We start from the raw sequence: 25,364 nt of genomic DNA, 5'->3' as shown, positions 1-25,364 counted from the left end.
TATCTTTCATAGGAATATGAACTGGTTGGATATTTCTAAAGTTGCATGAATTAAGAGTTGCTGAAGTCACATTGCCTGGTTTGAAATATCTGTTGCTCTTACTTACTATACTTTGACCAAGTCACTTAGGCTTTCAGTAGCTTGGTTTCACGCTCTAAAAAATGTTAGAGTCTAGCAGAGTTGTGATGGAGAAGGAAATGGCAACCCACTCTAGTATTCTTGCCTGGAGAATCCCAGGGACGGGGAAGCCTGTTGGGCTGCTGTCTCTGGGGTCGCACAGAGTCGGACATGACTGAAGCGACTTAGCAGCAGCAGCAGAGTTGTGATAAGCATTAAGTAAAATATGACAACTAAATACCTAGGACAGATCTGACATGATATACATGTATCTATTATTGTTATTTTTGACTTCTGCCAGACAAAGGAATGTCAATAGAAATCAGAACATAACATTAAGTAGGTTTATCATGTAGTTTTATTAACAACTTAATACAAGGCTGTACATTGTAGGTGTGGAAATCAATCCACTTCTGAAAACTGAAAAACCAGCATTTCCATATCACTTCAGGCTTTGGTTATAAATGCCATCTTCTACAGCAAAATCACATGGTGTAACCAAAGAATTTAAGAACAGGAAAAAGAAAATGTTCCACTGGAATGGAGAGATCATTTATTTACAAACAGCTGAGAACCATTTCTAGCCTAAGTGATTTCACTATACACACTGGAATGTTCAGTTCCCTTTTCTATGGTCCTACAATGACATACAGCAACTAAAAACTTGGCCACAGGTCCTGCCTATAAGCTTATCAACATGAAACAAAATATTTATATAAATAAGTCAATTAAACCTCACAAAAACTAAACAAACACAAGAAAAAAATCCAACAGTCAATAAAAACTGTACAGTGTTGGTCAGTCTTTTACATCTGAAAACATGTGTAACTTCAAAGAAAAGTTCTTTAATGTATAAAAGTCCAGTGTTAGCTGGAGTGAAAACTGGAAGATTCAGACTCGGTTGAGACAGAAGAATGCCCACCTCGCTTGCCCTTGGAGAGGATCTTCAGGCTGGACCCTCTGCTCACAGAGGTGAGTGCATGCTGGGCAGAGGTTTTAAATTTGGCCCCAAGGAAGGCATAGAGGATGGGATTCAGGCAGCAGTGAAAAAAAGCTAGGGCCTCAGTGATGGAAATCCACTTGTGCACAGTGCTCTCAAACTCACACCCTTGCTGGATGATTTCCAGAAGGATGAAGGAGTCGATGCTGATCCCAATGTAGTAGGGCAGCCAGCAGGCGAAGAAAGTCAGGATGAGGATGACTGTGGTCTTGAGGGCCTTGCGCTTCTGGTAGCCCTTGGAGTGGGACAGCTTGGAGATGATAATGCAGTAGCAGGACAGGATGACGATACCAGGCAGGAGAAGGCCGACCACGATGTGCTGAAACTGAAACACCACTAGCCACAGGTCGCTGGGATAGAAGCGATCACAGATGTACCTCTCATCCGCTTCCTTGATGTCGGCAAAGATGAGATCAGGAATAGTCAACAGGACAGCGGGTAGCCAGACACCAACATAGACCACCTTTTCAGCCAGCAGCTTCCTTGGCCTCTGACTGTTGGTGGCATGGACGATAGCCAGGTACCGGTCCAGACTGATGAAAGCCAGGATGAGGACACTGCTGTAGAGGTTGACGGTGTAGATGACATGGACTGCCTTGCAGAGGAACTGCCCAAAGTACCAGTTTGCCACAGCATCAACCGCCCAGAAGGGAAGTGTGAGGACAAAGAGGAGGTCCGCCACAGACAGGTGCAGTCTGTACTTGTCCGTCATGCTCCTTAGTTTCTTCTGGTAACCCATGACCAGAATGACCAATCCGTTGCCCACTATGCCAGTTAGGAAGATGATGGAGTAGACAGTGGGCAGGAAGATCCGGTTGAAATGGGCATTTTCCTCCCGGAAGCAGGGTTCCTTCATGGAATCATAGTCACCTGAGCCCAAGTCATCCTCGGTGTAATTATCGGAAGTGAATATCTGAAAAACAGGCAAGGGAACAGACATTCACTTTCAAGTTCAGCAGGTATTCTCCAAGTTCAAAACAATGTTTCTGGTATTTAAAAAAAGCAATTTGTAAAAACCAACTCAGTCCAGCTTTCTTCAGGAAATTCTGCTCCCACTAAAGTACCAGGGTAAAAAGGATAAGGGAATTCTAGACTCCTGCGGATCTCCTCCCATCTTCCCCCACAAGTCACTTCATTACATCCCTCTTTAGGAGAACCAGTTACAAAACTCTTTGTTTAAAACAAAACGGCGATGAGAGTCTTCGGTTTCCTAAGTTACATCCTCGCTAACTCTTTTGCCCCGCCCACTGGAGAGAAGAAAAAACCTCCGGGGCAAAAAACCAAAACAAAACACAAAGGCGGCGTGGGAGCGTGGGTGGGAGTGGGGGAAGAATCTCGTGTTCTGAGGGGCTGGGATTAACTTTCTCAACGAAGATTCGCCAGGATAGGGAAGCCGGGAGCAAGAAGCACTGGGGGGTGTGTGTGTGAAAGGGCGGAGTGTCCCAAAGATTCTTATTCTAAGGCATGAAACACTGTTTTCTCCACGACTGTCTAAACACTTATCATTCTGCACTTCAAGCAACACGTAGTGAGGAAGGAGAATGCGGCCTTGAATGAAGGGCTTTGGTGCTTGGGGGCAGGATTGTCAGAGTGGGTAACCGCCCCGACGCCCGTTCATGGGCGCTCTTCAGGGGCGTTTGTTTCTTTGCCAAACCCCTGTTTATCACTTGGCGCGTTTGGGACGTTAGCGAGCACAGAATTTTAATGGGAGGGGAAAGTCACGGGGTCTACACCCGTGGTCCTCGCCCCAAGTTTCATTTCCTCACTCTCCCAAGTCGCTTCCCATGCCGCCAATGATGCAGTAAAAGAGGTGGGAGGTCTGTAGTGGGAAGCCTCCGGGCGGAGGGCACGCTGGGGACAGGGTGGTCCAGCTCCGTCACTCCCGGCTGTCCACCAAGCCCACGCCTGCCGCCCGCCCAGTGCGGTTGCGGCGGTTTGGCCCCGCCGCACGCCAGGGGCAAGTACTACTGGGTGCTGGGGAGAGGTTGGGCGTCTCCGCCGCGGGAGCCTTTGAATCGCCCGCCGCTGGGGGAAACGAAAAGCCTCCCTAGTAAGGGGTTTTCAAAAGGTTCCAGGAAACCACCGACGGTTGAATGGCGCTACTGGGCGCGGTGAGAGGCAAACCGTCTTCCACTTGCACCTGCCTGTCTGCACCGCAACCACCGGCGGCCCAGGTGCCCTTCCAGCCCCTCATTCCACCCCCAGTCCCCGCCGCGCACAGTCGGGGTGCTGCTGCACTGTGACCATTTATACTCCTTTAACTTCTGCACGACCCCCAAATTCCAGAACCCAGGAGCCCACTCGCGGCGCTGGCGACGCCCGCGAAGTCTCTCCCTCGATCCCAAGGCGCGAGGGCTGTTCCCGTTACCTCCCTGCTGCGACCAACGCGCAGACAGCTCAACTGAGCGACAAGTGCCCAGCCACTGGCACAACTCCGCGGGTAGCGGAGTTTAGTGAACACGCGCCCAACGCCTCTGGTAACTCTGCCCGGGAGTACCGCCCTCCACCTCCAAATTCAGATCGTGTTATCTGCTCCAAAAGAAACCCCCGCTCCCTCGAGGAAGAGACCCACGGTCTCTGACAGAGCACACATCTCTGCACTTTTCCACAGTGTTCTTCTGTTTGCAAACAGCGTGCAAAACCGGCGCGCGCCGCAGAACTCAGGGGGAGATACATGCAACCATTGAAACGGTCGTCCCAATCTTTTCTCCTTCTACTTAAAAAAGATTTCAGTCCAGCATGCCTCACCCCTCCTGTAGCCAAGCGCACGAAATCTCCTTTCTACACCCTTTCTCCGGGGCACTGGCACCTGCAATAGTCTGGTTGCTCCGGCCCACTCAGAGAGCGGTTGCGCTGTAAATTCAGGTGTTTGCACGTTTAAGAAAAAACAGGTTGAAACTGGACTTACACGGATCCCTTCCATGGTAACCGCTTGCTCTCCAGCCGCGGGGGCTACCGGCTACTCAAGTCCTCAGGGTCACTTTGCTACCTGCTGCCACAGCCAACACACTGAAGTTTCTGGCCGAAGCTGGACTTTTATAAAAACACGCTCCGCGGGCGGCGCATGCGCCGCGCCGGTGGGCGGGAGGGCAGGGCGGGGAGAAAGGCTGGGTGCAGGAGGGGGCAGACGCGGGGGCGGGGGACGCGAGGGAGGGGTGGAGGGGTAGGCCCTCCGGCAGCGTAAGCCTGGGAGGCCCTCAGCGGCTACCTTTAGCTCTACCTCGCGGTCACCTCGTGAGTTTTAAGCTGGGAAGCTCATCCTGGAGGCGTGTCCCAAGTTGGGAAAGCAGGATGCGCTTGGAGGAGGTGGAAAGCGCGGGCGATTGACGCGCCCTGTTCTGTCCTTGCTCACGTGGGTGGTATTGCTGACCCGGGAAAGCTACAGATGTAGACACTGAGGTCCAGAGAGGGGAAGTGACTTGCCGGAGAAGCCCGACCAGCAGGCGGCAATGCTAGCAGTGGGTCCAATATCTTGAGTCCATTCCCTGCTCTTTGAGCAGATGCAGGTCATTCAGAAAATGAAACAAGTGAAGATTCTTTCTTCAGAGCACAACTGTATATAACTAGACATGCACATCCACCGTAAGAGTGCTAGAGTCAAGTGTCGACAATCAGAAAACATTTTCAGACGAAGGTCGGATGATTTGCCATAATTCTGGAGGGAGATAGTGATAGAGAAGTAGATGTGTGTTCCCGGGTAACCAGTTCGTGAATAGTGCTTTTGAAAAAGTTGTGCTGTGTTATAAGAGATACTCAGCGAAGAGTACTTCCCTAACATGTCGCCAGGTAGCTGCACAGATTCATTCATTCTCACAACACCCTGTAGGTGTTATCATTACAGAGATGCATTTAGTCAACAGATAATTTAGTGAGGGCTGACTGCATGCCACGCACTGTTCTAGGAGCTGGGGAAACAGCGGTGAACCTGACAAGGCCCCCATGCGGAGGAAACAAGAAACAGATCCGCAGACATGCAATTCCAGGGTTGCCCGGAGATGACAAGCCTGACTCAAACCCAGATCTACTGGCCTCACATCCGCTGTCCAACCTAATGTGGAGAACAAGCGTTGGCAACAGTAAGAAATTCGGTTGGAGAGCTGGGCAGGGTGGAATAAGGGTGGGGGCTGGACGCTTAAAGGTATCTCAGACGGCTGGGGTTTGCAGTGGTCGCTCAGACAATGCTTTCGAGTCTCGCGCCACTTTCCTCCCGCCCGCACGCAGAGCCTGGATGGGGCGGGGACCAAGTGAGGGGCGGGGCCGATAAATAGTGAGGCAAGCGAGGGTGACTGCAGGAGTGAGTGACAGCGGGGACCGAGGTGTGAGTTTCTGCGGCGACTGGCGAGCAGTGGTTGCGTTACCAGGAGGGCCTCAGACACCTCCCACCCTGGGACCGTCGCCAGAAAAAGGCTTGCCCAGACTAGACCCTAAGCACCACTTTCTTTTCTTCCAGAGAAAATCTTGCAATCTGGAGATATTCCCGAGACAATGTGTAGACTGGGAATCATTTCTTCGCAGAGCATAATTTTTATCTTTTTTATGGACCCATTCCCTAATATTTGCCAGTGAAGGTCCTCATCCACTGAAAGCTGATATTGGAGTTTCTCAGTTCAGTTCAGTCAGTTCAGTCGCTCAGTCGTGTCCGACTCTCTGCGACCCCATGAATTGCAGCACGCCAGACCTCCCTGTCCATCACCAACTCCCAGAGTTCACTCAAACTCACAAATTGTCAATTTAGGTCGCAATAATGATTGGATACAGTCAATCATAATATTATGCAGGTTTTTAAAAAAGCCTTAAAAGCACTTAAAATCATTAATAAAACATCAGTACCTTCACATTTTCATAAGCTAGGTAGGACAGGCATTCTATCTGCTGAAGGGCTGGAATTTCAGACAGGTTCCATGGCTTGATTTTCAAGAAGCTTGGTAGTGGCAGAATCAGTGTTTTGACCCAGAATGTCAGCTGCATTGTACCTCAGACTCTTATCTTCACAATGGCTAAAACCTGAAAAGCAGAATCTCCCAAACCCACTCAAAAAGAGGAGAGAGGATAAATCCAGAGTAAAATGATTTGCACATTAAATATTTGTTGATTGCAGACAAAAGAAAGCTCCTATCCTTTATCTGAGAACTCCTTTAGATCCTTTTAGGTATATTGCTAGAAGGAAGAAGATAGTTAAGAGAACAATGAAATGCTATTTCATGACTGTCAACTTAGGGAAAAAATCTTCTCTCCAAAGATATTATTGGGTCTCAGGATTTGATAAGACCAACTGTCTCTTGTTTGTGTCCTGGGGGAATGTGGGTTGGACTTCTTCGTGGAAAATGTTTTATATCTAGTAGGAATCTTAGAACAGTAATTCTACCTATAGAAGCTTATCCTAAGGAAAGAGGATTTTGCAAAAAACAACAAAAAATATATTCACAGAGGCTTTATTTATAATAGTGAAATATCTGAACAGCCCTAAATGTCCACTGTTGGTGGAATAGTTGAGAAAATGTTGATACATCCATATGTGAAATTCCATTTGGCCATTGCAGATGATGTTTGCAAAGAACTTTCAAGGACAGGGCAAATACTTATGAAATATTAGGTGCAAAAAGTACGATTCCAAACTGTGTATACAATGTGGTCTCAGTTAATTTTAAACTAGGAGAAGATTGAAAGAAAACAAAAATGTTTGTAGGAGTTTTCATTGGGTGCAAAATTATATTTGATTTTTAACTTTATTCCTTGCATTTTACTATGCTTTCCAAATTTCTTGTAATAGGCATGAAATGTTTTCATATTCAGGAAAAAGTCAATATGATTAAAAAAAAAGACAATCCCTTCTTATACCTTTCCACTTCCTAAAGTATTTGCTAAATATGATAACTTTTTCTATGAATTTCCTCTTCAAAGAATGATCTTGCACCATTTTCCTCTGGGCCAATCCTACCTGAACTGATTTTTATTTTAACTCTTTAATGTTCTTCGAAACAGAACAATACATAAAACTCAAACATTTTTTGAAGGCTTGGAATATGCAGCCAACCTCATGTAATCCCCACAGCAACGCTGTAAGGCATGTACCACCTCTTCTCCACTGGTAAGCAAACTTAAGTCCAGAGAGGGTGAGGAAATTGGCTGTGATCACACAGTTAGGATCTTCACACAGTCTGTGCAGCAGCAAAGCCCAGGCTCTCTCCTCAACATCACAATGTGCCCTTTCTGACCACGGAGATTCACCCTCTGGAACTCCTTCCTCTGAAAGTCATTCAGCATTTACTTACATACAGCTTTGAGTGGCATCTTTTTGTGTGTGACGATGTGTGAAAGCGTTAGAAATTGTTAGATGCTCAGTCGTCTCTTAGCAACTCTTTGTGACCCCATGGACTGCAGCCCACCAGGCTCTTCTGTCGATAGAATTCTCCAGGAAAGAATACTGGAGTGGGTTGCCATTCCTTTCTCCAGGTATCTTCCCAAAACAGGGATTGAACCTGGGTCTCTTGCATTGCAGGCAGATTCTTAACCATCTAAACCACCAGGGGAGCCCCTTGTGTGACGTTATTCCGTCTTAAAATGAGTGTATTTATGTGATGTTATTCCATCTTAATCACAATAAACTGTGGAAAATTCTGAAAGAGATGGGAATACCAGACCACCTGACCTGCCTCTTGAGAAACCTATATGCAGGTCAGGAAGCAACAGTTAGAACTGGACATGGAACAACAGACTGCTTCCAAATAGGAAAAGGAGTACATCAAGGCTGTATATTGTCACCCTGCTTATTTAACTTATATGCAGAGTCCATCATGAGAAATGCTGGGCTGGAAGAAGCACAAGCTGGAATCAAGATTCCTGGGAGAAATATCATTAACCTCAGATATGCAGATAACACCACCCTTATGGCAGAAAGTGAAGAGGAACTAAAAAGCCTGTTGATGAACGTGAAAGAGGAGAGTGAAAAAGTTGGCTTAAAGCTCAACATTCAGAAAACGAAGATCATGGCATCTGGTCCCATCACTTCATGGCAAATAGATGGGGAAACAGTGGAAACAGTGTCAGACTTTAATTTTGGGGCTCCAAAATCGCTGCAGATGGTGATTGCAGCCATAAAATTAAAAGACTCTTATTTCTTGGAAGGAAAGTTATGACCAACCCAGATAGCATATTAAAAAGCAGAGACATTACTTTTCCAACAAAGTCCATCTAGTCAAGGTGGTTTTTCCAGTAGTCATGTATGGATGTGAGAGTTGGACTGTGAAGAAAGCTGAGTGCCAAAGAATTGATGCTTTTGAACTGTGGTATTGGAGAACTCTTGAGAGTCCCTTGGACTGCAAGAAGATCCAACCAGTCCATCCTAAAGGAGATCAGTCCTGGATGTTCATTGGAAGGACTGATGCTGAGGCTGAAACTCCAGTACTTTGGCCACCTCATGCGAAGAGTTGACTCATTGGAAAAGACTCTGATGCTGGGAGGGATTGGGGGCAGGAGGAGAAGGGGACAACAGAAGATGAGATGGTTGGATGGCATCACCGACTCGATGGAGGGGAGTTTGAGTGAATTCCGGGAGTTGGTGATGGACAGGGAGGCCTGGTGTGCTGCGGTTCATGGGGTCCCAAAGAGTTGGACATGACTGAGTGACTGAACTGAACTGATTCCATCTTCAAATGAGTGTATAGCTTTTCTCCTCAGCTCCAAATATTCTAGGTTCCTTAAAGTGAATGCTCAGATATCTTCTGTGCAGCTAGCCCACTGATGAACAAATGATGGGCTCCCTAATCTTTTTCTGAAGCTTTGTTTAGTGAATTAATGACTTTCCTGTGTGGCTCTGGCAACAGAGCTAGGCCTAGGGGCTGTTGGCTTGGCAGGATCCCCAAGTTCTCAGGCTGGCTTTAGCCCAGGGAGTAACTGGTCTTGGCCGTGGTTTGGAGGGGATGCTTACAAATCCAGTGACACAGTGGCAAGCATTCTGCCGCCTCCTGTTGCTTGCTCTGCAGCTAGTTGGTTTGTGTGTGAGTGTGTGTACACGTGTGTGTATCTGTGTGTGCATGACAGAAAGCTGTGCTGTGTCCCCAAATAGGTTCAGAGCCAGCTGGGAACAGAAAGCTGAGGGACAGACCTCCTCTTGATGGTGGCTGGCAGGAGGCAGCATCATTAAAGGGTTTCTGAAAATACCAGGTCCCCCTGGCCCCTTGCTGGGTCCTGCCACGTCTCTGAAGATAAAAATTGCCACTTTTGTTTCTGACAGAAAACAAAACAAAACAAAACAAAACACAAACTTCCTTGATGGTAGTAGGAGATACTCAAAGATAATATTTTCCCAAGTAATTTTTTAAAAAGGAAGCTATTTCTCAAGGGCCATGTAATTCTGGCAGAGGATTACAAATCCCAAAGTGACAGTGTTATCAAATGTCAGCAATTTCCAAGCTGATATTAGGTGGGAGAAGTGGTCTGCCTCCACACTGCCACTCCACACAGCCCCTCTCCATCCCCAACTCCTTATGTCTCCAACACCTACAGGTGAAAAATGACTTTGGCAAATAAACCTATGTCTCCCATCATTCAGCTATATACCAATTTAGGAAAATTATTACTGTTTTTCTGGGTATATTTTTATCCCAAATTCAAGTCATATCTTGAATTTCTAAAAGGTCTGATTTTGATAAAACGAGATTATTTGTGATTTCCATCAATTCCCTGTAGCAGTCAAGAACAATACAAAGAGAAAAGCTAGACTGGTAAACAAACACAGCCAATTTAGAGTCACCCTGGTAAGTAATTTTAACAAAGCAGCCACTTAATTAACAGTGCAATGATCATTACTTGACTAGTTTCACTGCCAGGAGGATGCATTACTTGCAAAGTTTGCTGGGCTCATGTGGCAGGTGCAATGTGGCTTTCTGGATCAGAAGAACAAACAATAAACAGACTCAGTCCTGTTACCTCAAAAATTATAGTGTCTAGTTGGGAAAGAGGGCACGACTTTAGGAAATAATTGAGTGAGCAAACTCTGTTCCCCATGGAAAAGGCTTGTCATTGTTTTCCTTAACCCAGTAATTTATTGGCAGTGACCTCATGCAGCTATATAACAAGAGGAGGCACCCAGAGCCCTGTGGACAGTCTGCTTTGTAAAGAGAATCATGCATCCATGGCAGAGCCAGGGTGCTTCCAGAAATGCGGTGGTCTGATCGCCCATACAGATGTGCTCTGAGATCATTCTACCAAGAGTTTTATATTAGCAAAAGGACAAGATAGGAAGTGTGTGTGTGTGTGTGTGTGTGTGTATAGAGGGAATGCACGCAGTGTTCTTGCATGAACAATTTCCTAAGTCCAAAGCTATAATCAACCTGGCTACACGTATCCAGAGCTACTTGTAGGCCTAAGGCGCCAGTGGCAAGTTCTAAACACCTGCAGTTATTGTAAATGAATGAGGCATTAGGGAGAGATGCAGACTGTGAAGAACTGGAGAAGGTACATACCCTGTCCATAGCCATCATCCTTGATTACCCTGTGAGAGAATTTGAGCCTTATCTTCCTTTTTTTTAAAAGAGAAGCTGAAAGTCCTAATTTTTTAAATGTGAAATCTCTCCACTTTAAAATGATTCAAAACAAGCAAACCAACAAAAACTTTATAAACGTCCAGTTTACACTGGCCTAAGGTATTGGCACCAGGAATCAAAGGAAAAATTGGGGATTCGGACACTTGGAGGAATGGAATGGATACACACAAGAAAACCAGTGCCAAGTAGTCAGAACTGGCCTCAGAATCCTTTCTCAGTAGCCTCTGTGTCATAATTTGTCCATTTTTCCAAGACTGAAATCAATTACTTTGCATTTCCTGAGTTGTTTTTCCCTTGCAGCTCCCAGTGTACTCAAGTTAATATTTAGGACCCTGAAGAGAATTAACTTCTGTTTGGCTCTGTTTTTTTTTTCTCCTAAACCCTTCCCCACTCCCAGGCTCTCAGGCTTCTTGACTACCTTGATGGCATGCATGCTGGGCTGTTATTCCTTTCAGCTTTGGGGACAGATTCCTTCTGGAAGACGGGCCTTCCTTTCTTTGCTCTTTAAACAGGAGGACTGACAGTGGAAGGAAGGATGGCCAGATGGACAGTGAAGCTTAGTGGTTTGGAGCACAGGATGTTGAAACCAACTCATATAGATTCTTGAGTGCTAACTTCACATCTTTTCCAGCTCCACATGCAGGAGCATCACAGCCAGGCAAGCTATTTCCTTAGCTGTAATAGGCAGATAACAAGAGCATTTCCATTTTTGGATTGTTGGCTGGGCTAAATTGGCAAATGCATGTAAAGTCTTTCTCACAGTGTGGGGCTATTAAGGACCTAGTAAGTCCTTAATAAACATTAGCTGTTATTATTACTGTATAGACTTATTTCTCAGCTTTTGAGATGTCTTTCTTGTCATTGGAGGCCTTTGATTAACTGGGCAAATGGCTTTCTCCACCATTACCCACAGAAGTGAGGTAAAGGGAAATAGAGCCTTCAATAAAGTGTGAAACATTCCTGCTTCTAATTGTGGGGCAGAAGAGAGACATGTGATGGAGTAAGGAAAGAGAAGTCATAAAGTTTCTCGTATGTGCCTTGAAAGTCCCCTCCTGAGTTACAGAGACTCAGATTTGGGGTTGGGAATCCATTTGGTCTTCTTTCCAAGGGGCTCCTTCTATAACCATATAGGGTAGTCTCATCTTGAACACTCCTGGGAATGGACAGCCCATTACTCAGAAAGGGAGCCCATTCACTGATGGGTGAGCCTGATCACTGGACAGGCCTTTTTCCTAGGCACCCACCTGCCCAATTTTCCATATACTGGGTCTAATTTAGCCAGAGCTCACCTGGATGAGATGCCACAGGAGGAAGCCAGAGAGTGCAGCAGCCAAAACCATGGTAGGGCTAAAGCGAAACCTGCTTGCCCTTCCTGAGACACTTATTTCTGCAGCCGCAGGGATGAGTCTAATGAGAGGCCTCTTTGTTTCATTAGCAAGTTTGACAGCGGAACTGGGCCAGGTTAGGGTTTCTTTTCATAAAGGAAATTATCTCCAAACGTTGAAGATTTGGGGATTAAGTGACTCAAAAGATTTAGTGCTAGACTTTTTAAGGCCTCCCGAGACTTTCTGATGTACTCAACAAAAGAAAATGTGGGAAGCCGTTCATTCATCAAGGGTGAGATTAACCCCATCTTAGCTTGGTATTACATTAGGGGAAAGCCAGGTGAAAATGAATACTAAAAAACTGTCTGAAGATCCATGCCTAAATGGGTTTCTTTTTAGCAGGTGCTGATGGCTGTCTGGAGAAAACCTTGCATTCTCATCTAGTTGCCCCTCAAACCCCTCCCTTTCAATAAAAAATCTCAGGGCATTTCCTGGAATCTCTGTCAACTGAGGATAGCTCTGTGGTGGAGCGATTTCTTTTTAAATGGAGGGAACGAAATCATTTTCAGAGTTATTTAAAAATATCAGGGTGGTATGTTTCAGATATTCTTTCATGTTTTTCCACTCATTGATCCCTGTGGTTAACCAGTTTGGGCATTATCCTCTGGGCTGTGGTTACTCAGGCCCCGTTGCCAAGTGCAGCCCTTCTTGTCTCTGATAGCTGCGAAGGGGTAGATCCTCAGAGGGAGCAGCCATCAAACCTCCCGAGTCTGCCCCTTGATCCCTTTGTGGTTCGGAAATCAGCTCACATGCAGATAGTTGATTGGTTGTTTGGGGGCAGAGGAGAGTGACATTTTTGGTGATACTCTGAACAACTGTGAACAACTTGGATGAGTCCTTTCCACAAATAGCTCTCCATTTGCACATCCAGGTTGCTGAGAACTTTATCTTTGATGATAAATGAGAGGGCATTCCAGCCCCATCTTCAAGCTTCCCGCTAAAGTGATTTCAATTAGGCTCCTCAGGACTGGGTAGGATTTTTCTTCTCTGCCAAGTAAATTTTCACTTCAGGGTTAGGGTTCTGGCAGCTGGTTACTTTTTGGAGGGGAAGATTTTTTTCTGATTCCTTTTCTTACCACCCCATATGGGGTGTGCTGAGGTTTTTTTTGGTCATACTTTGGCAATTGGCCAGGCTAGAAAAAGAGCCACCTTCACACCTTCAACCAAAGACCCTCCCCTAACTTCTCTCTTACGCCTACACTGACACACACACCATCATAGCCAAGCACCCCAGAAACCTGTGTTATCCAGCATTTCTGAATTTTTTGATGTCTTAGAAGCAACTCCATTCCCTCTTCTCTGTTGTGCCTGCTTTGTGCCCCAGCATCAATTCTAGAAAGGGACAGGCTTGCTTCGGGCACTGCCATGAATTTCTATCTGAGCTTCTGCTTAAAAGTTCAAGTGCTGAGGGTCACTAGACAGGCTGCCTGGTCCCAGGTAGGTAAAGACTGTCTCTGCCCTTTTATGCTAAACGTTGACATTTGATGGGCCCTCCTTTCAGGTACATCCCATGAGAAATCTGTGGCCTTGTCCTTGAAAGTCAGACTGTAGAGAAGATATTTTTCCTGCCCATTTTCCACCAGCCTAGAGGGTTTTGTTGAACTTTGCTAACTTTCTAAAGTTTGTCCTGTGAAACAAGAAGTTGTTTTCCAAATATTAAGAAAATACACAATTAAGTGTTAATATATTTTTTCCATTTGTATGCTTTAAAAAATACCTGCTTTACCCCCACCTTAAGTCAGAGAAAATAATTTAGAATACCCTGCTCTCCTGACCTGCAGGAGACTGCCTGTGATCTGCAGTCTCTGGCCCCATGTCTTTGTGTCTTCCGTGAACAGAATGAGCTGTCTCGAATGAATTCTACAGAAGAAAGAGCTGAAAATGGGGGTGTGTGAGGCATCCATAAGAGTCAGAAATGGACAGAAATAAACCAATACAGTCAGAATTTCTCTCCCCTGCTCCCCATCCCACTTTGTAGTGAGTATAGAGTTCTCCTCTTTTGTCTCAGCAGCAGAGGAAGTGGGTTTTACTGCACGAGCTCTCCCTTCCATCTGTTGCTTGGGGCAGAGGTGTATACACACGTGTCTGTGTTTCTTCGCTGGTCAGAGGCAGTGTTGTGGGTCCCATGATCCCCTTGATCCCAAGTCCCCTTCCAGAGTTTCCACAGAAGCTGAGGCAACCAAAGAATGCCAGGTGTGCCTGCCTGGTGACGAACACCCCCTTTCCCCACCATGAGAGGACTTCAGAGGGTCCCTGGAGTGCTGCTACTCCAGTCCTCCCTGAGAAGACCTGGCTTCTGGAGGTGGAGATTGTGAAGAGCTAAAAGGAATTCTACCCATTTGTCCACTCATCCCACCTATTTGTCTCATATTTGCGAAGATGATGAAGTATCAAATAGCAGGCTGTGTCCTGGAAACTGGAGGGGATGGATCTCCCTGGGTGTGACTGGGGTTTAAGGAACTAATGGAAAGGTGAGTGGAGACCACACGGAATGTCCCTGACAGACAGAATGCTTTGTGGAAAGTGCCAGACGACTCTCAGGGTGTAGCTATTATGTTATCCACTTACCTTACACCACTGATACAGGACCATACTGGGTCATGAATGATGATACTTTGTAAACTGCAAATGATACTAATTAGAAGTTAATTATTATAGAGATAAGATATTTTTAATTAGCTCTAGATGGAATGTATGAGGAAGGCCAGTTTCTCCCCATTCAGGTTTCATAAATCACAGGAACCAAGTTTCCACCTGGAGACCCCAGCCCTGCTGTGAGGGGTAGGGGAGCGAACAGGATGAAAGAGTCTGCCCCTGGGATCAAATCAAGGTTGCTGTAAGTCCTCTCATGGGGCAAGCACGTTTCTTCAGTTCTTCTCCCCTTTCAGATCTGGAACACATGCTCTCACGCTGCCAGAGTCTGTTCCATAGCATTTTTAATTTTTCCATTTCTTTATTTTTCTTAAATTAATTTTTTGGGGACTATAGCTGCTATACAATGTTGTGATAGTTTCTACTATACAGCAAAATGCATCATCCATCCATATATATATACATATCTCCTCCCTTTGGGACTTCCTTCCCGTTCAGGTCACCACAGTGCATTAAGTAGAGTCCCTGTGCTATACAGTATATTCTCATTTTTATGATTTCCCCTCCCCCCTCCCCCCTGCTCCCCGCCCCCCCCTCCCCCCGCCACTCTGCTTAGTAGATTCTCTTCCTGCTCTCTCTGGCCCCTTCTGAGCTCCTTTCTTCTATTGCTGAGGCCTCTTCAGTGCCTGTTTCCTTCCCTTCTTTCTTCTTTCCTCCCCCACTTTCTTCCTTCTTTCCTTCTTGTCACAAACTGCTGTGAGTGCCTGTGATGCGCACAGCTCTTCTAGGCAATAGGATAGAAACTAGATAAACAGCATATTTATCTAGGGCTTCCCTGGTGGCTCAGATGGTAAAGAATCCACCTGCAATGCGGGAGATGTGGATTCGATCCCTGGGTTGGGAAGATCCCCTGGAGGAGAGCATGGCAACCCACTCTAGTATTCTTACCTGAAGAATCTCCACCAACAGAGGAGGCTGGTGGGCTATAGTCCATGGGATTGCAAAGAGTCGGACACAACTGAGCGACTAAACACAGCACAAATAGCATATAATCCTTGGTCTCAAGACTCTTTAAGTCCAGCAAGGGAGATAATACAGACACAGAGATAAATGTGGCGCAAGCCAGAGCAGAATGGACAGTGTAAGTGACGTAGAAACACGGTCCAGCAGAGGAGGATGTCTTTTACCCAGGAGATGTATCTAGCATGGGTAGGATTTTAACCTGGACGGAGTTGGGCAGGAAGGAGGACATTCAGGTTGAAATGAGAAAGCTTAAACAAAATGTTGGACCCAGGAACAAGGATCAGCCAGTCTGACTGGAATGTAGGTTGGTATTCTCTCTGGAGGGCACATTGAGGCTAGATCATAGGTGGTTTTATAGGCAACGCTGAGAGGTCTGGACTTTATAAAACAACAGGGAAACTGTATAGAATTTGAGTTGGTGGAAAATATTGTCAGAACCATGCTTTGAAACAATTAATCTGTACGTGGAGTGTAGAGTGGGTTGGAAGGAGGAAACAGAGGTGGATGGCTCAGGTGGGAGGTTGTAGATGTCTGGGCTAGGTGGACAGTGGTGGGAATTGGAAGGAGGCTAGTGAATAAAGGAGATCTTGGGGAACTGGCATCTGGTGACTCATCGATGTGGGGTTGAGGGAGACAGAGCTCAGGGTGATTGGAATTCCAGCTAAGGTGTGATGAATAGAGGTCAGGAGAGAGGATGTTAGTGGGGCGGGGGAGTGATGCTCTTTAGAGAAAGTCTGAAGGCTTATCCTTTTATGTTTTCAAAGTTTGAGGGTTGGTTGCACCTGCCTTGTGGGCTTTTGTGTGGAACAGGATGTCTGATGGTATCCCGTTACTGAGGTCACTGGGTGACTCCATCTACATGTACATCTTTTTTTTTTTTTTTAGCGTGCACATGGTTAGAAGATAAGTATCAGAGGTGGCAAAACCTGGCAGATCAGAAAAAGTAGATTTCAATCAAGATGCTTCTTATGTCTTTATATTTCTGAGGCTTCTGACTGGGTCTGATTTGGAGGTCGGTTTCTGGGGTAGGACACTGCCAGGTCAAAGCTAATCAATATGTAGTTATTGGACACCAGTTAGGGGTAGGTAGCATCTGGTCCCATCACTTCATGGGAAATAGATGGGGAAACAGTGGAAACAGTGTCAGACTTTATTTTTTGGGGCTCCAAAATCACTGCAGATGGTGACTGCAGCCATGAAATTAAAAGACGCTTACTCCTTGGAAGGAAAGTTATGACCAACCTACACAGCATATTGAAAAGCAGAGACATTACTTTGCCAGCAAAGGTCCATCTAGTCAAGGCTATGGTTTTTCCAGTGGTCATGAATGGATGTGAGAGTTGGACTGTGGAGAAAGCCGAGCACCGAAGAATTGATGCTTTTGAACTGTGGTGTTGGAGAAGACTCTTGAGAGTTCCTTGGACTGCAAGGAGATCCAACCAGTCCATTCTGAAGGAGATCAGTCCTGGGTGTTCTTTGGCGGGAATGATGCTGAAGCTGAAGCTCCGGTACTTTGGCCACCTCATGTGAAGAGTTGACTCATTGGAAAAGACTCTGATGCTAGGAGGGATTGGGGGCAGGAGGAGAAGGGGACGACAGAGGATGAGATGGCTGGATGGCATCACTGACTCGATGGACGTGAGTCTGAGTGAGCTCCAGGAGTTGATGATAGACAAGGAGGCCTGGCGTGCTGTGATTCATGGGGTTGCAAAGAATTGGAAACGACTGAGCGACTGAACTGAACTGAACTGAACTGTGCTAAGACTTATGGGAGAAAAGGCAGAAGGAAAGAAGAGGCTGTCCTAGGAAACTTAAATAACTTCAGTCAACATCTCTAATGTAGTAAGAGTTTGATAGTTTATAAGTTTTATGGTCACAGATGAATTTACAGAAAACAAGGAGTTGATGGCATCTGCCCTTCCTTAGACCTGCAGAATCAGAATCACCAGGTTTGAGGCCCAAAGTACAGAGGAAGGAGTCATTTCAAACCAGTGTGCCCCAGGAAAGCTTTGCAGAAGAGATGGAATCCTGTTTGCAGAGAGACTACAGTGCCACATCGTTCACCTCCCGGCTGGGCACACTTTTGGGAAGTCCTACCCAAATGCCTGAAGTTAAAATAATTTCAGGGCCCTTTAACTGCAAACAATCTCTAGCAGACCACTGAAAATAACTTGCTCTAAACTTGTGTCTTTAAGTGTAAATTGTGCCACTGTCGTTTTTAAGGAAAACAGGCACTCTTGCATCCAGACCTTTACTCCTACAATATTATAAGAGTTATTTTGCTGAGTGTTCTGGCATTCCTTTGTTCGTTTATTTAATTTTTTATCTATCTATTTGGCTGTTCCAGGTCTTAGTTATGGCGCATGGGATCTTTAGTTGCGACATGCAAACTCTTAGTTGCGGCATGTGGCATCTAGTTCCCTGGCCAGAGACTGAACAGCAACTCCTGCATTGGGAACACGGAGTCTAACCACTGGACCACCACGGAAGTCCCCTGGTCTACCTCCGAGTGTCCAACTTTGGTTCCTGAGTGAGGCTCAAGGCTGGCCCTACGTATATTTCACTATGGGCAAAGTTTATCTTCAGATCCATTTTCTCTTTTTTTTTCTTGACCTCAGGTCACTTTTCTGGCTTTTTAGTTATACACTGGTGGCTCCTTTCAAACACTGCTATTCCATGACTAGATTCTTTGGTGGACATTAACTGTTAGGATGCAAGTGACAGATGGACAGGCCTGCAATGAATGAAATACAAAATTTATTTGAAAGTTTTCTTGAATCCATAACTTGTTTTGGGGTTTGTGTGTGTATGTGTGTGTTTAAGCGTGTTCTCCATCAACAGACACTAAGGGCATGATCAGCTTTCATCTGGTGGCTCATGAAACTTTGTGGTTGTTAAAAGTGATTTTCTGGTTTGGCAGAGAAAAGGCAGCCTGGAGGGAGCAGAGTTTTTGTACCTGGAGCCTACCTCCAGGTAGGCTCTTGAACTGACAGGGAGAGAGCTTGGGAGATAAGCAGAGTGGAATGGGATGAAAGGAATATTTCTCCATATGTCAGTACCACTTGGCTTGCAGCAGGGAGCTGCCAACTAAGAACCAGCCAAGTAAGAAGGCTATCATTTGGGAAGCAGCTTCCAAGTCCTGGAACTCTATCCCCCATCCTGGGTGGGAATCCCTTATGGAAACTCCTGGAAGGGTGTACACTGAGTTCTGCCCAGGCCCCTACATACCGGGAACTACTACCACTAGGTACTAATTCGACTACTAGGTAAGTTGATTAGAATCACTAGGTAAGTTAATTAGAATCACTGGTATGTAAAATTCAGATCCCTGGGCCTCAACTTTGGTGTTTCTGATTTAGTAAGACTGAGATGAGGCCTTTGGTGTTTGTATTTTTAAAAAATGCTGTAGGTGATTCTGATGTCAGCCAGAGTCAAGACAGAAGACTACTAAGAAAGGACACAAATACCCTATTATAAGGTTTTTTGTTTGTGAAGTGCTCACTAATGCATGAACAGCGTCATGGTGAGGCTTCTGTGGTTATGTTTTCATGCCCCTCTTCTTTCTTCTCACACCCACCCTGGTAGATAGATCCCTATTTCAAAAAACGGATGAATTAGGGCCCAGGGAAGTGAAACCAATGTGCCGGCTGGGGACTGACAGTTGGAACCTCAAAGTACAAACGAAACTGGGGAACACTGGGTGTGACGAGCTCTTGAGGCGGTATAAACAGTTGTGACCTTGAGCCCGCCACTGAGACTGGCAAGCATAAAGCAGGCACTTGCCCAATAGTAGGAGACTGATGCTGCTGAAATCAGGGGAGGGGAAGTGTTCTTTAAGAAGGTTCTGACACACCCAATTCCTCCATCCATCCAGACTACCTTGAGCAAAGGAGATGAATCAGTTTTAGTCCCTGGGCTCTGGAGTTAAATGATGTGAATTTACTAATCAAGAGATTTTGGGCAAATTACCTGATGTTTTGGGACCTTGGTTTCCTTATCAAAATGATGATAATGCAAAGTGGTGCTTACCTCTTGGTCATGAGTCCAGCCATCAACATCAACCTGTGACACACCTGCCCTGTGCTGGACCTGGGCTGAGGATACCATTCTCTAGCAGCCAATAGAAACCCATGTTGAGGATGTGGGAGAAGGAGGAGAAGGCCGTCAGAAGCTCACATCATTCTTTATGTGGAGTGTAGGACCAGGGAAACAGATGTTTGCATGTCCTCTCTTGCACCCCATAGCAGGGGGCACCTCGCTGGATGCCTCCAGAGGCTGATGGGGAGCAGGAAGATGTCAACCACCATTTCTTATGACTGCTCCAGTGCGTGGATGACAGCATGCTGCTTCTAAGGCAGCAGCTCATCCCAACGTCTCCTACCTGGTCCTCGAGGGGTGACTCTCTCATTAGAAGTGTGTGTGTGCTAAGTTGCTCCAGTCATGTCCAACTCTTTGAGACCCCATGGGCTGTAGCCTGCCAGGCTCCCCTGTCCATGGGATTCTCCAGGCAAGAATACTGGAGTGGGTTGCTATGTCTTCCTCCAGGGGATCTTCCTGGCCCATGGACTGAACCTGTGTCTCTATGTCTCCTGCACTGGTAGGCGGATTCTTTACCACTAGTACCACCTGGGAGGTTGGTCACATGGATCCCAAGGAACATGGAACTTGGGTTGAAATGCCACTTAGAAATTCAAATCTGCTTGCAGATGGACCTCAAGAGTGGGATGGCTTCCCTAGTGAGGGCTAATCATGTTAACTATCTGCATCCATGTGGGGTCATGGTTGCCTTCCGTGCAATGACATCTCAGACCATAGGACTGTTTTGGTCGCTAAACCAAGAACCTCCAGGTGATCTTACCCTGGGGAGAGGCAGAACTATTATGAACCTGTTCAAGGCTCTTCCTTAGAGATGAGTCAGATGTTTCTACTTAGTCTGCTCTAGGTTGGAGTTGATATCACCAGCAACAGTCCAGGACTGCCTAACAGCCAGGCTTCCATAGCAATATGCTTTCTCTCTCCTCCAGCCTCTCATTGTCCTGGCATTTCATCCACGTTAATGTCTTGCTAGAATGGCGTGAGTTGACATAGAACATCTACGGGGTTTTACGTAGTATATGGCCTCAGCCTTGGATGTCGGGGAGGGGCATATTTAATATCCCTAATCCCACGGTTTTAGGACTCTTTGTTCCTCCTTCACACCTACTTTTCCCAGACAAACTATTTTGCTCTTTGATTTTGATCATTCTGTGGATGAGCCACGAAGAGAGCAGAAACTGAGCCCTCTCCGCTGCTGATAATTATAGTTCTTCTTCTCGGAACTCCTTTCTTTTCGTAAATGCCTACCAGGTGCCCCCAAGTGAAAGATGATACTCAGTTTGTTAAAGGCATCCAGATAAGAGGACTCAGAACCATCAACTCCCCACAGAGAAGTGGTTTCCTCAGTTTCTGTTACCACATTAAATGTTCACCCTGGCTCACTAGCTGAGTGAGTCAGTGGTCCTTTCAGAATTTCAGAATTCCCTTTAGCGCAGTGTTTCAAAGAAATCTGTGATTGAGATTGCAATTCATTGTTTTTTCTCACTGCAGCTGACTATTTTGCATTTTCCTAAGGTGAAACTCAGCCTGTCTTTTCAGGTGTTCAGTGCTTCAAAATTGAGAAGGGAGGAAAACACCAGCTACCAAAGGGAAGCCCAAAAGCTTTCTTTGCAAGTGTAGGAAAAATGCTTCTCAAAATCAGATTCTAAAACTGAGCTAAGTAGTTTGCTGTGCACAGCTTCCTCCCAGTTTGAGTTTTCCCTAATTCTCTTCTTTTTAAAGAGCAACACGTCTTCCTTCTGGTCAGTTACCATCATGCATTTAGCCTCCCTGACCACCCAGAGTCTGGCCTTATCTGACTTACCCAACAGCACCTTCCTGGTCCTTTCATCCAGGATGACTACTCCATCCCTGAGCGTGTCCTCACTGACTTCTCACCAGCATAGATTGGGGTGGTTTTCCCTATGGGGAAGGTGTTGTCCATCCATTTCTTGACCCCCTTCTGCATTGATTCACATCCCTCCTATTTTTAGAGCCTATTTCCAATCCCATTTGATGACTAAAAGGTTTTCAATTGACATTCAGTTTCTTTCTTCCCCAGACATTTACTGAGCACCATCTATGTTCCAGGCACTTGACATGGGAATACCCAAGGCTGACCAGGAATTTGTTCTTAAAGTGCTCACAGGGACCTAGACAAGTGCACAGAAACTTAGAATCCAACCTGAACCAAACCCACGAAGGCTTCCTGAAAGAGGCAATCTCAAAATGAAGACAAAAATCACATTTAGAATGGATGAATAATAAGGTCCTAATATATAGCACAGGAAACTATATTCAATATCCTGTGATAAACCATAATGGAAAAGAATGTTAATAAAATAATATATGCAAATGAATACAAAACCATGACGTCAACAAAGTGAGGAGAGTAAAGAAGAGAGCATTTCGCTTTTCATTGTATGAAATGCTATTGGGCAACTCCCACCCTACTTTGCATTCATCTGTATTGTTTCTATGCCTAATGTGTATATGTTGTTACCTTCAAGATTTTATGACTTCTTGAGGGCAAGAGTCTACGATATGAAAGATGGGACAGATGAACCTATTTGTAGGAGAGGAATAGAAATGCATTGCAAATAGATGTGTGGACTTGGGGCAGGGAGTGGGGTGGGATGAATGAGAAGATTGGGATTGACATGTATACGATACCTGCTGTACAGCGCTCTGTGATGACCTAGAGGAGTGGGATGGGGGGATGATGAGAGGGAAGTCCAAGAGGGAGGGGATATATGCATACATATAATACATTCACATTGTTGTACAGCAGAAACTAACACAACATTGTAAAGCAACTACGGTGAAAGTGAAAGTTGTTCAGTCATGTCTGACTCTTCTGTGACCCATGGACTCTACAGTTCATGGAATTCTTCAGGCCAGAATACTGGAGTGGATAGCCTTTCCCTTCTCCAGGGGATCTTCCCAATGGAGGGATCAAAACCAGGTCTCCTGCATTGCAGGCAGATTCTTTACCAGCTGAGCCACCAGGGAAGCTCAAGAATACTGGAGTGGGTAGTCTATCCCTTCTCCAACAGCTATTCCTGACCCAGGAATCAAACCGGGGTCTCTTTCATTGCAGGTGGATTCTTTACCAGCTGAGCTACCAGGGAAGGCCCAAGGGAACTATATCACAATTTTGAAAAAAGAAGTCTATGGTATGTTTTCACTTATCCTTTTTGGGGTTTAGCACAATGCTGAATGCTTGGCAAGGGTGGAAAGTAGTGTGTATTATGCCTACTCTGTGCCCACCAAGTTGTGTGCAGGTGGTTGTTTAAGTTACTATGTAATGGAAAGGAATCAGAGGTGGTGTGTCTAGCGCAACACCTGCAGCTTGGAAATCAGGATGCTGAGTATCTGTGTGAGTTTGGTTGCATCTCTAAATTTCCTATGGGCCTGGATTTCTTCACCTGTGGAATGAAGAGATTTCACTCCGGTGTCTTCCAGCTTGGTGATCTGATTTTGCCTGTGGCCTCTCGGGGCAATCTTGTTGTCGTTGAATCAGTGCGAAGACAACTGCAAAAGACAGTTCAGGAAACCCAATGTGGAAATGAAACCACAACCCTGGGTGCTTCAGTGCTAAGGAAGCACTTCCTTAGCACTGAAGCACCCAGGAAAGGATGCCCCTGAGAAATGACCCCAACATGGGGTCAGCGCCTCCCTCCTCTCCTCTGTGCCTAGTGCTGGACATGCTCAGCACGAGCTGTCAACCAGGGAGGAACAATGTTTGCATGGGTTTTGTTCTGTGGGGCCAGTGGAGCATCAACATCTGCGGTCTTGTAACCTAGGCTACAGAAATAGCAAGAGTGTGCACAGAAGGTGAGTTGATGAGATAGACGGCACTAGGTACTGACGCTGCCAGCAGAGCTTTGGTGCTAAAAACACCTAGTTCAGGACATCATGTACTAATTCAAGGGCTGGCCCCCCCTTCTCTCTCTCTCAAACTTTTCAAAACAGGAAGAAAAAGTTTTGTTAACTGCAGACACCAATAACATATGTCCTTCTAGAGAAATCTTTCTGGAAGCCATCCAAGAGACCTACCTTCACTAAGGGGATGCTAATCACGTTTTTTTTTTTTTTTTCTCTTTACTTTGAACTTCTGGTAGCGTTTTGGAAGGTTGGCACAAGGCCATCTGAAACCACACTGGGGTGTTAGGTAATCATGTTCTCATTAAAGTGCTGCTCTGTGGTTTAATTTTCAACGGTTTATTTGCAGCTTGGAAACACACATACTATATTTTTGAGGCAAAGAGAGACTTTGTTTACAGGCAAAAAGGCGGGAAGATGGGCTGCCTGTAAGGTACTTCCTTGTGGGTTTCCAGAAAAGGAGCAGCCTCTGTCATTCTAGAGAAGGCAAACTGAGCGTGAGTGTAGCAGTTACAGGGTTTTCTAGAGACTGATGACATTTAATTGACCTTGGGGACAAATATCTTAAAGCATCCTAAGACAGTTAAGATTGAAAGTATCAAGTAGTTTCTTATAATGAATTTGTCCACGTAGTCACTGAGTTGAGCACTTCCACTGAATGTCTAGCAAACAGTAGGCACTGGATTAGGCTCTAAGAACCCAGAGATAGGAGCCACTGCCCATAAGGATGTCACCACCATCTGGGGTGCGCAGAGTAACTGGGCATGCAGTGCAGTAGGGCGAGTGAGCTCTGTCTCTTCTCATCCTTGTGCATGCATGCTGAGTTGCTTCAGTCATGTCCGACTCTTTGTGGTCCCACGGACTATAGCCCGCCAGGCTCCTCTGTTCATGGGATTCTCCAGGCAAGAATACTAGAGTGGGTTGCCATACCCTCTTTCAGCGGATCTTCCCAACCCATGGACTGAACCCCAGTCTTCTGAGGCTCCTGCATTGCAGGCAGATTCTTTATTGCTGAGCCACTGGGGAAGCCCTCTTCTCATCATAACCTCTGAGGAATTCCCACTTGGGACCCTTTGAATTTTATCAGTAAAGACAGTAAAGACTCAGTAAAGACAGAGACCTAGGGTTCTCTCTCTCTCTCTTTTTTTTTTTCTAAGAGGATAATTAAGCCTCCAAATGTTCCCATTAGTCAGTCTTCTAGAACTGCCTCCAATGCCTCCCTTCTCCGTGCTGCCGACCTGTTCCCATCTGACCAACTCCAGCTCTGTGACCTCGACTGGTCCTTGACTCGGCCACTCTGGCTCTGCTGTTTGCACATTCCCAGCAGTTAGACTCTCGGCTTCCTTTCTGTTTCTTCCCTTTGACTGTTGGCTTCCGTGAGGCCTTACAGAAACTGGGCTGGCCCCTGTGATACGCTTTCAGAGACGCAGGCAGAAAAGTGCCCGAGATGCTATCCACATACGATGAAGATGGCCCCAGGTAAACTGGACAGACCAATTCGACTCTTGGTCTGACTCAAGCATTTCAGACCAGACCTCTTCTAGTAATCATAGGTGAAAACTCTACCTTTTCCAGAAATGGGTGAAAAAGAAATTCATCTTTGGGTTTTTTTTTCCCCCTCCAACTTTCTTCCTCTTTCCTTCCCTTCTGCTCTCACCCTTTTAAACCCTTTCTTTCTCTCTCTTTGGTTTGGCAGTGTTATTATATGCATATTAATGGAGAAAGTTACACAGTTACTTTTGT

At 45.8% G+C, this 25,364-nt stretch overlaps 1 protein-coding gene and 1 long non-coding RNA gene across 4 annotated transcripts in view; one reads left to right on the top strand and one right to left on the bottom strand.

Annotated features, from left to right (window-relative positions):
- Nucleotides 1–457: 457 nt before the first annotated feature.
- Nucleotides 458–4,831, bottom strand: CXCR4 (C-X-C motif chemokine receptor 4). The gene is made up of 2 exons (XM_069574438.1): nt 4,026–4,831; nt 458–2,030 (listed from the first exon to the last, which is right to left on the bottom strand). Exons 1-2 carry the CDS (start codon nt 4,038–4,040, stop codon nt 984–986), a joined length of 1,062 nt encoding a protein of 353 aa, XP_069430539.1. The 5' UTR covers nt 4,041–4,831; the 3' UTR covers nt 458–983.
- Nucleotides 4,244–25,364, top strand: part of LOC138432825 (uncharacterized) — a 45,091-nt gene continuing 23,970 nt past the window's right edge. The window contains exons 1-3 of one of the 3 annotated variants that reach the window (XR_011254003.1): nt 4,244–4,423; nt 5,020–5,193; nt 22,837–22,912. This is a non-coding gene — a long non-coding RNA (uncharacterized lncRNA). Of the gene's footprint in view, nt 4,904–5,019; nt 5,194–22,836; nt 22,913–25,364 lie in introns of all 3 variants that reach the window. The other 2 variants (XR_011254002.1, XR_011254001.1) reach the window with 2 other exon arrangements.

This window comes from Ovis canadensis, chromosome 2, assembly GCF_042477335.2.
Source record: "Ovis canadensis isolate MfBH-ARS-UI-01 breed Bighorn chromosome 2, ARS-UI_OviCan_v2, whole genome shotgun sequence".
Lineage (NCBI taxonomy): Eukaryota > Metazoa > Chordata > Mammalia > Artiodactyla > Bovidae > Ovis > Ovis canadensis.
This window is presented reverse-complemented; position numbering and strand designations above follow the sequence as displayed.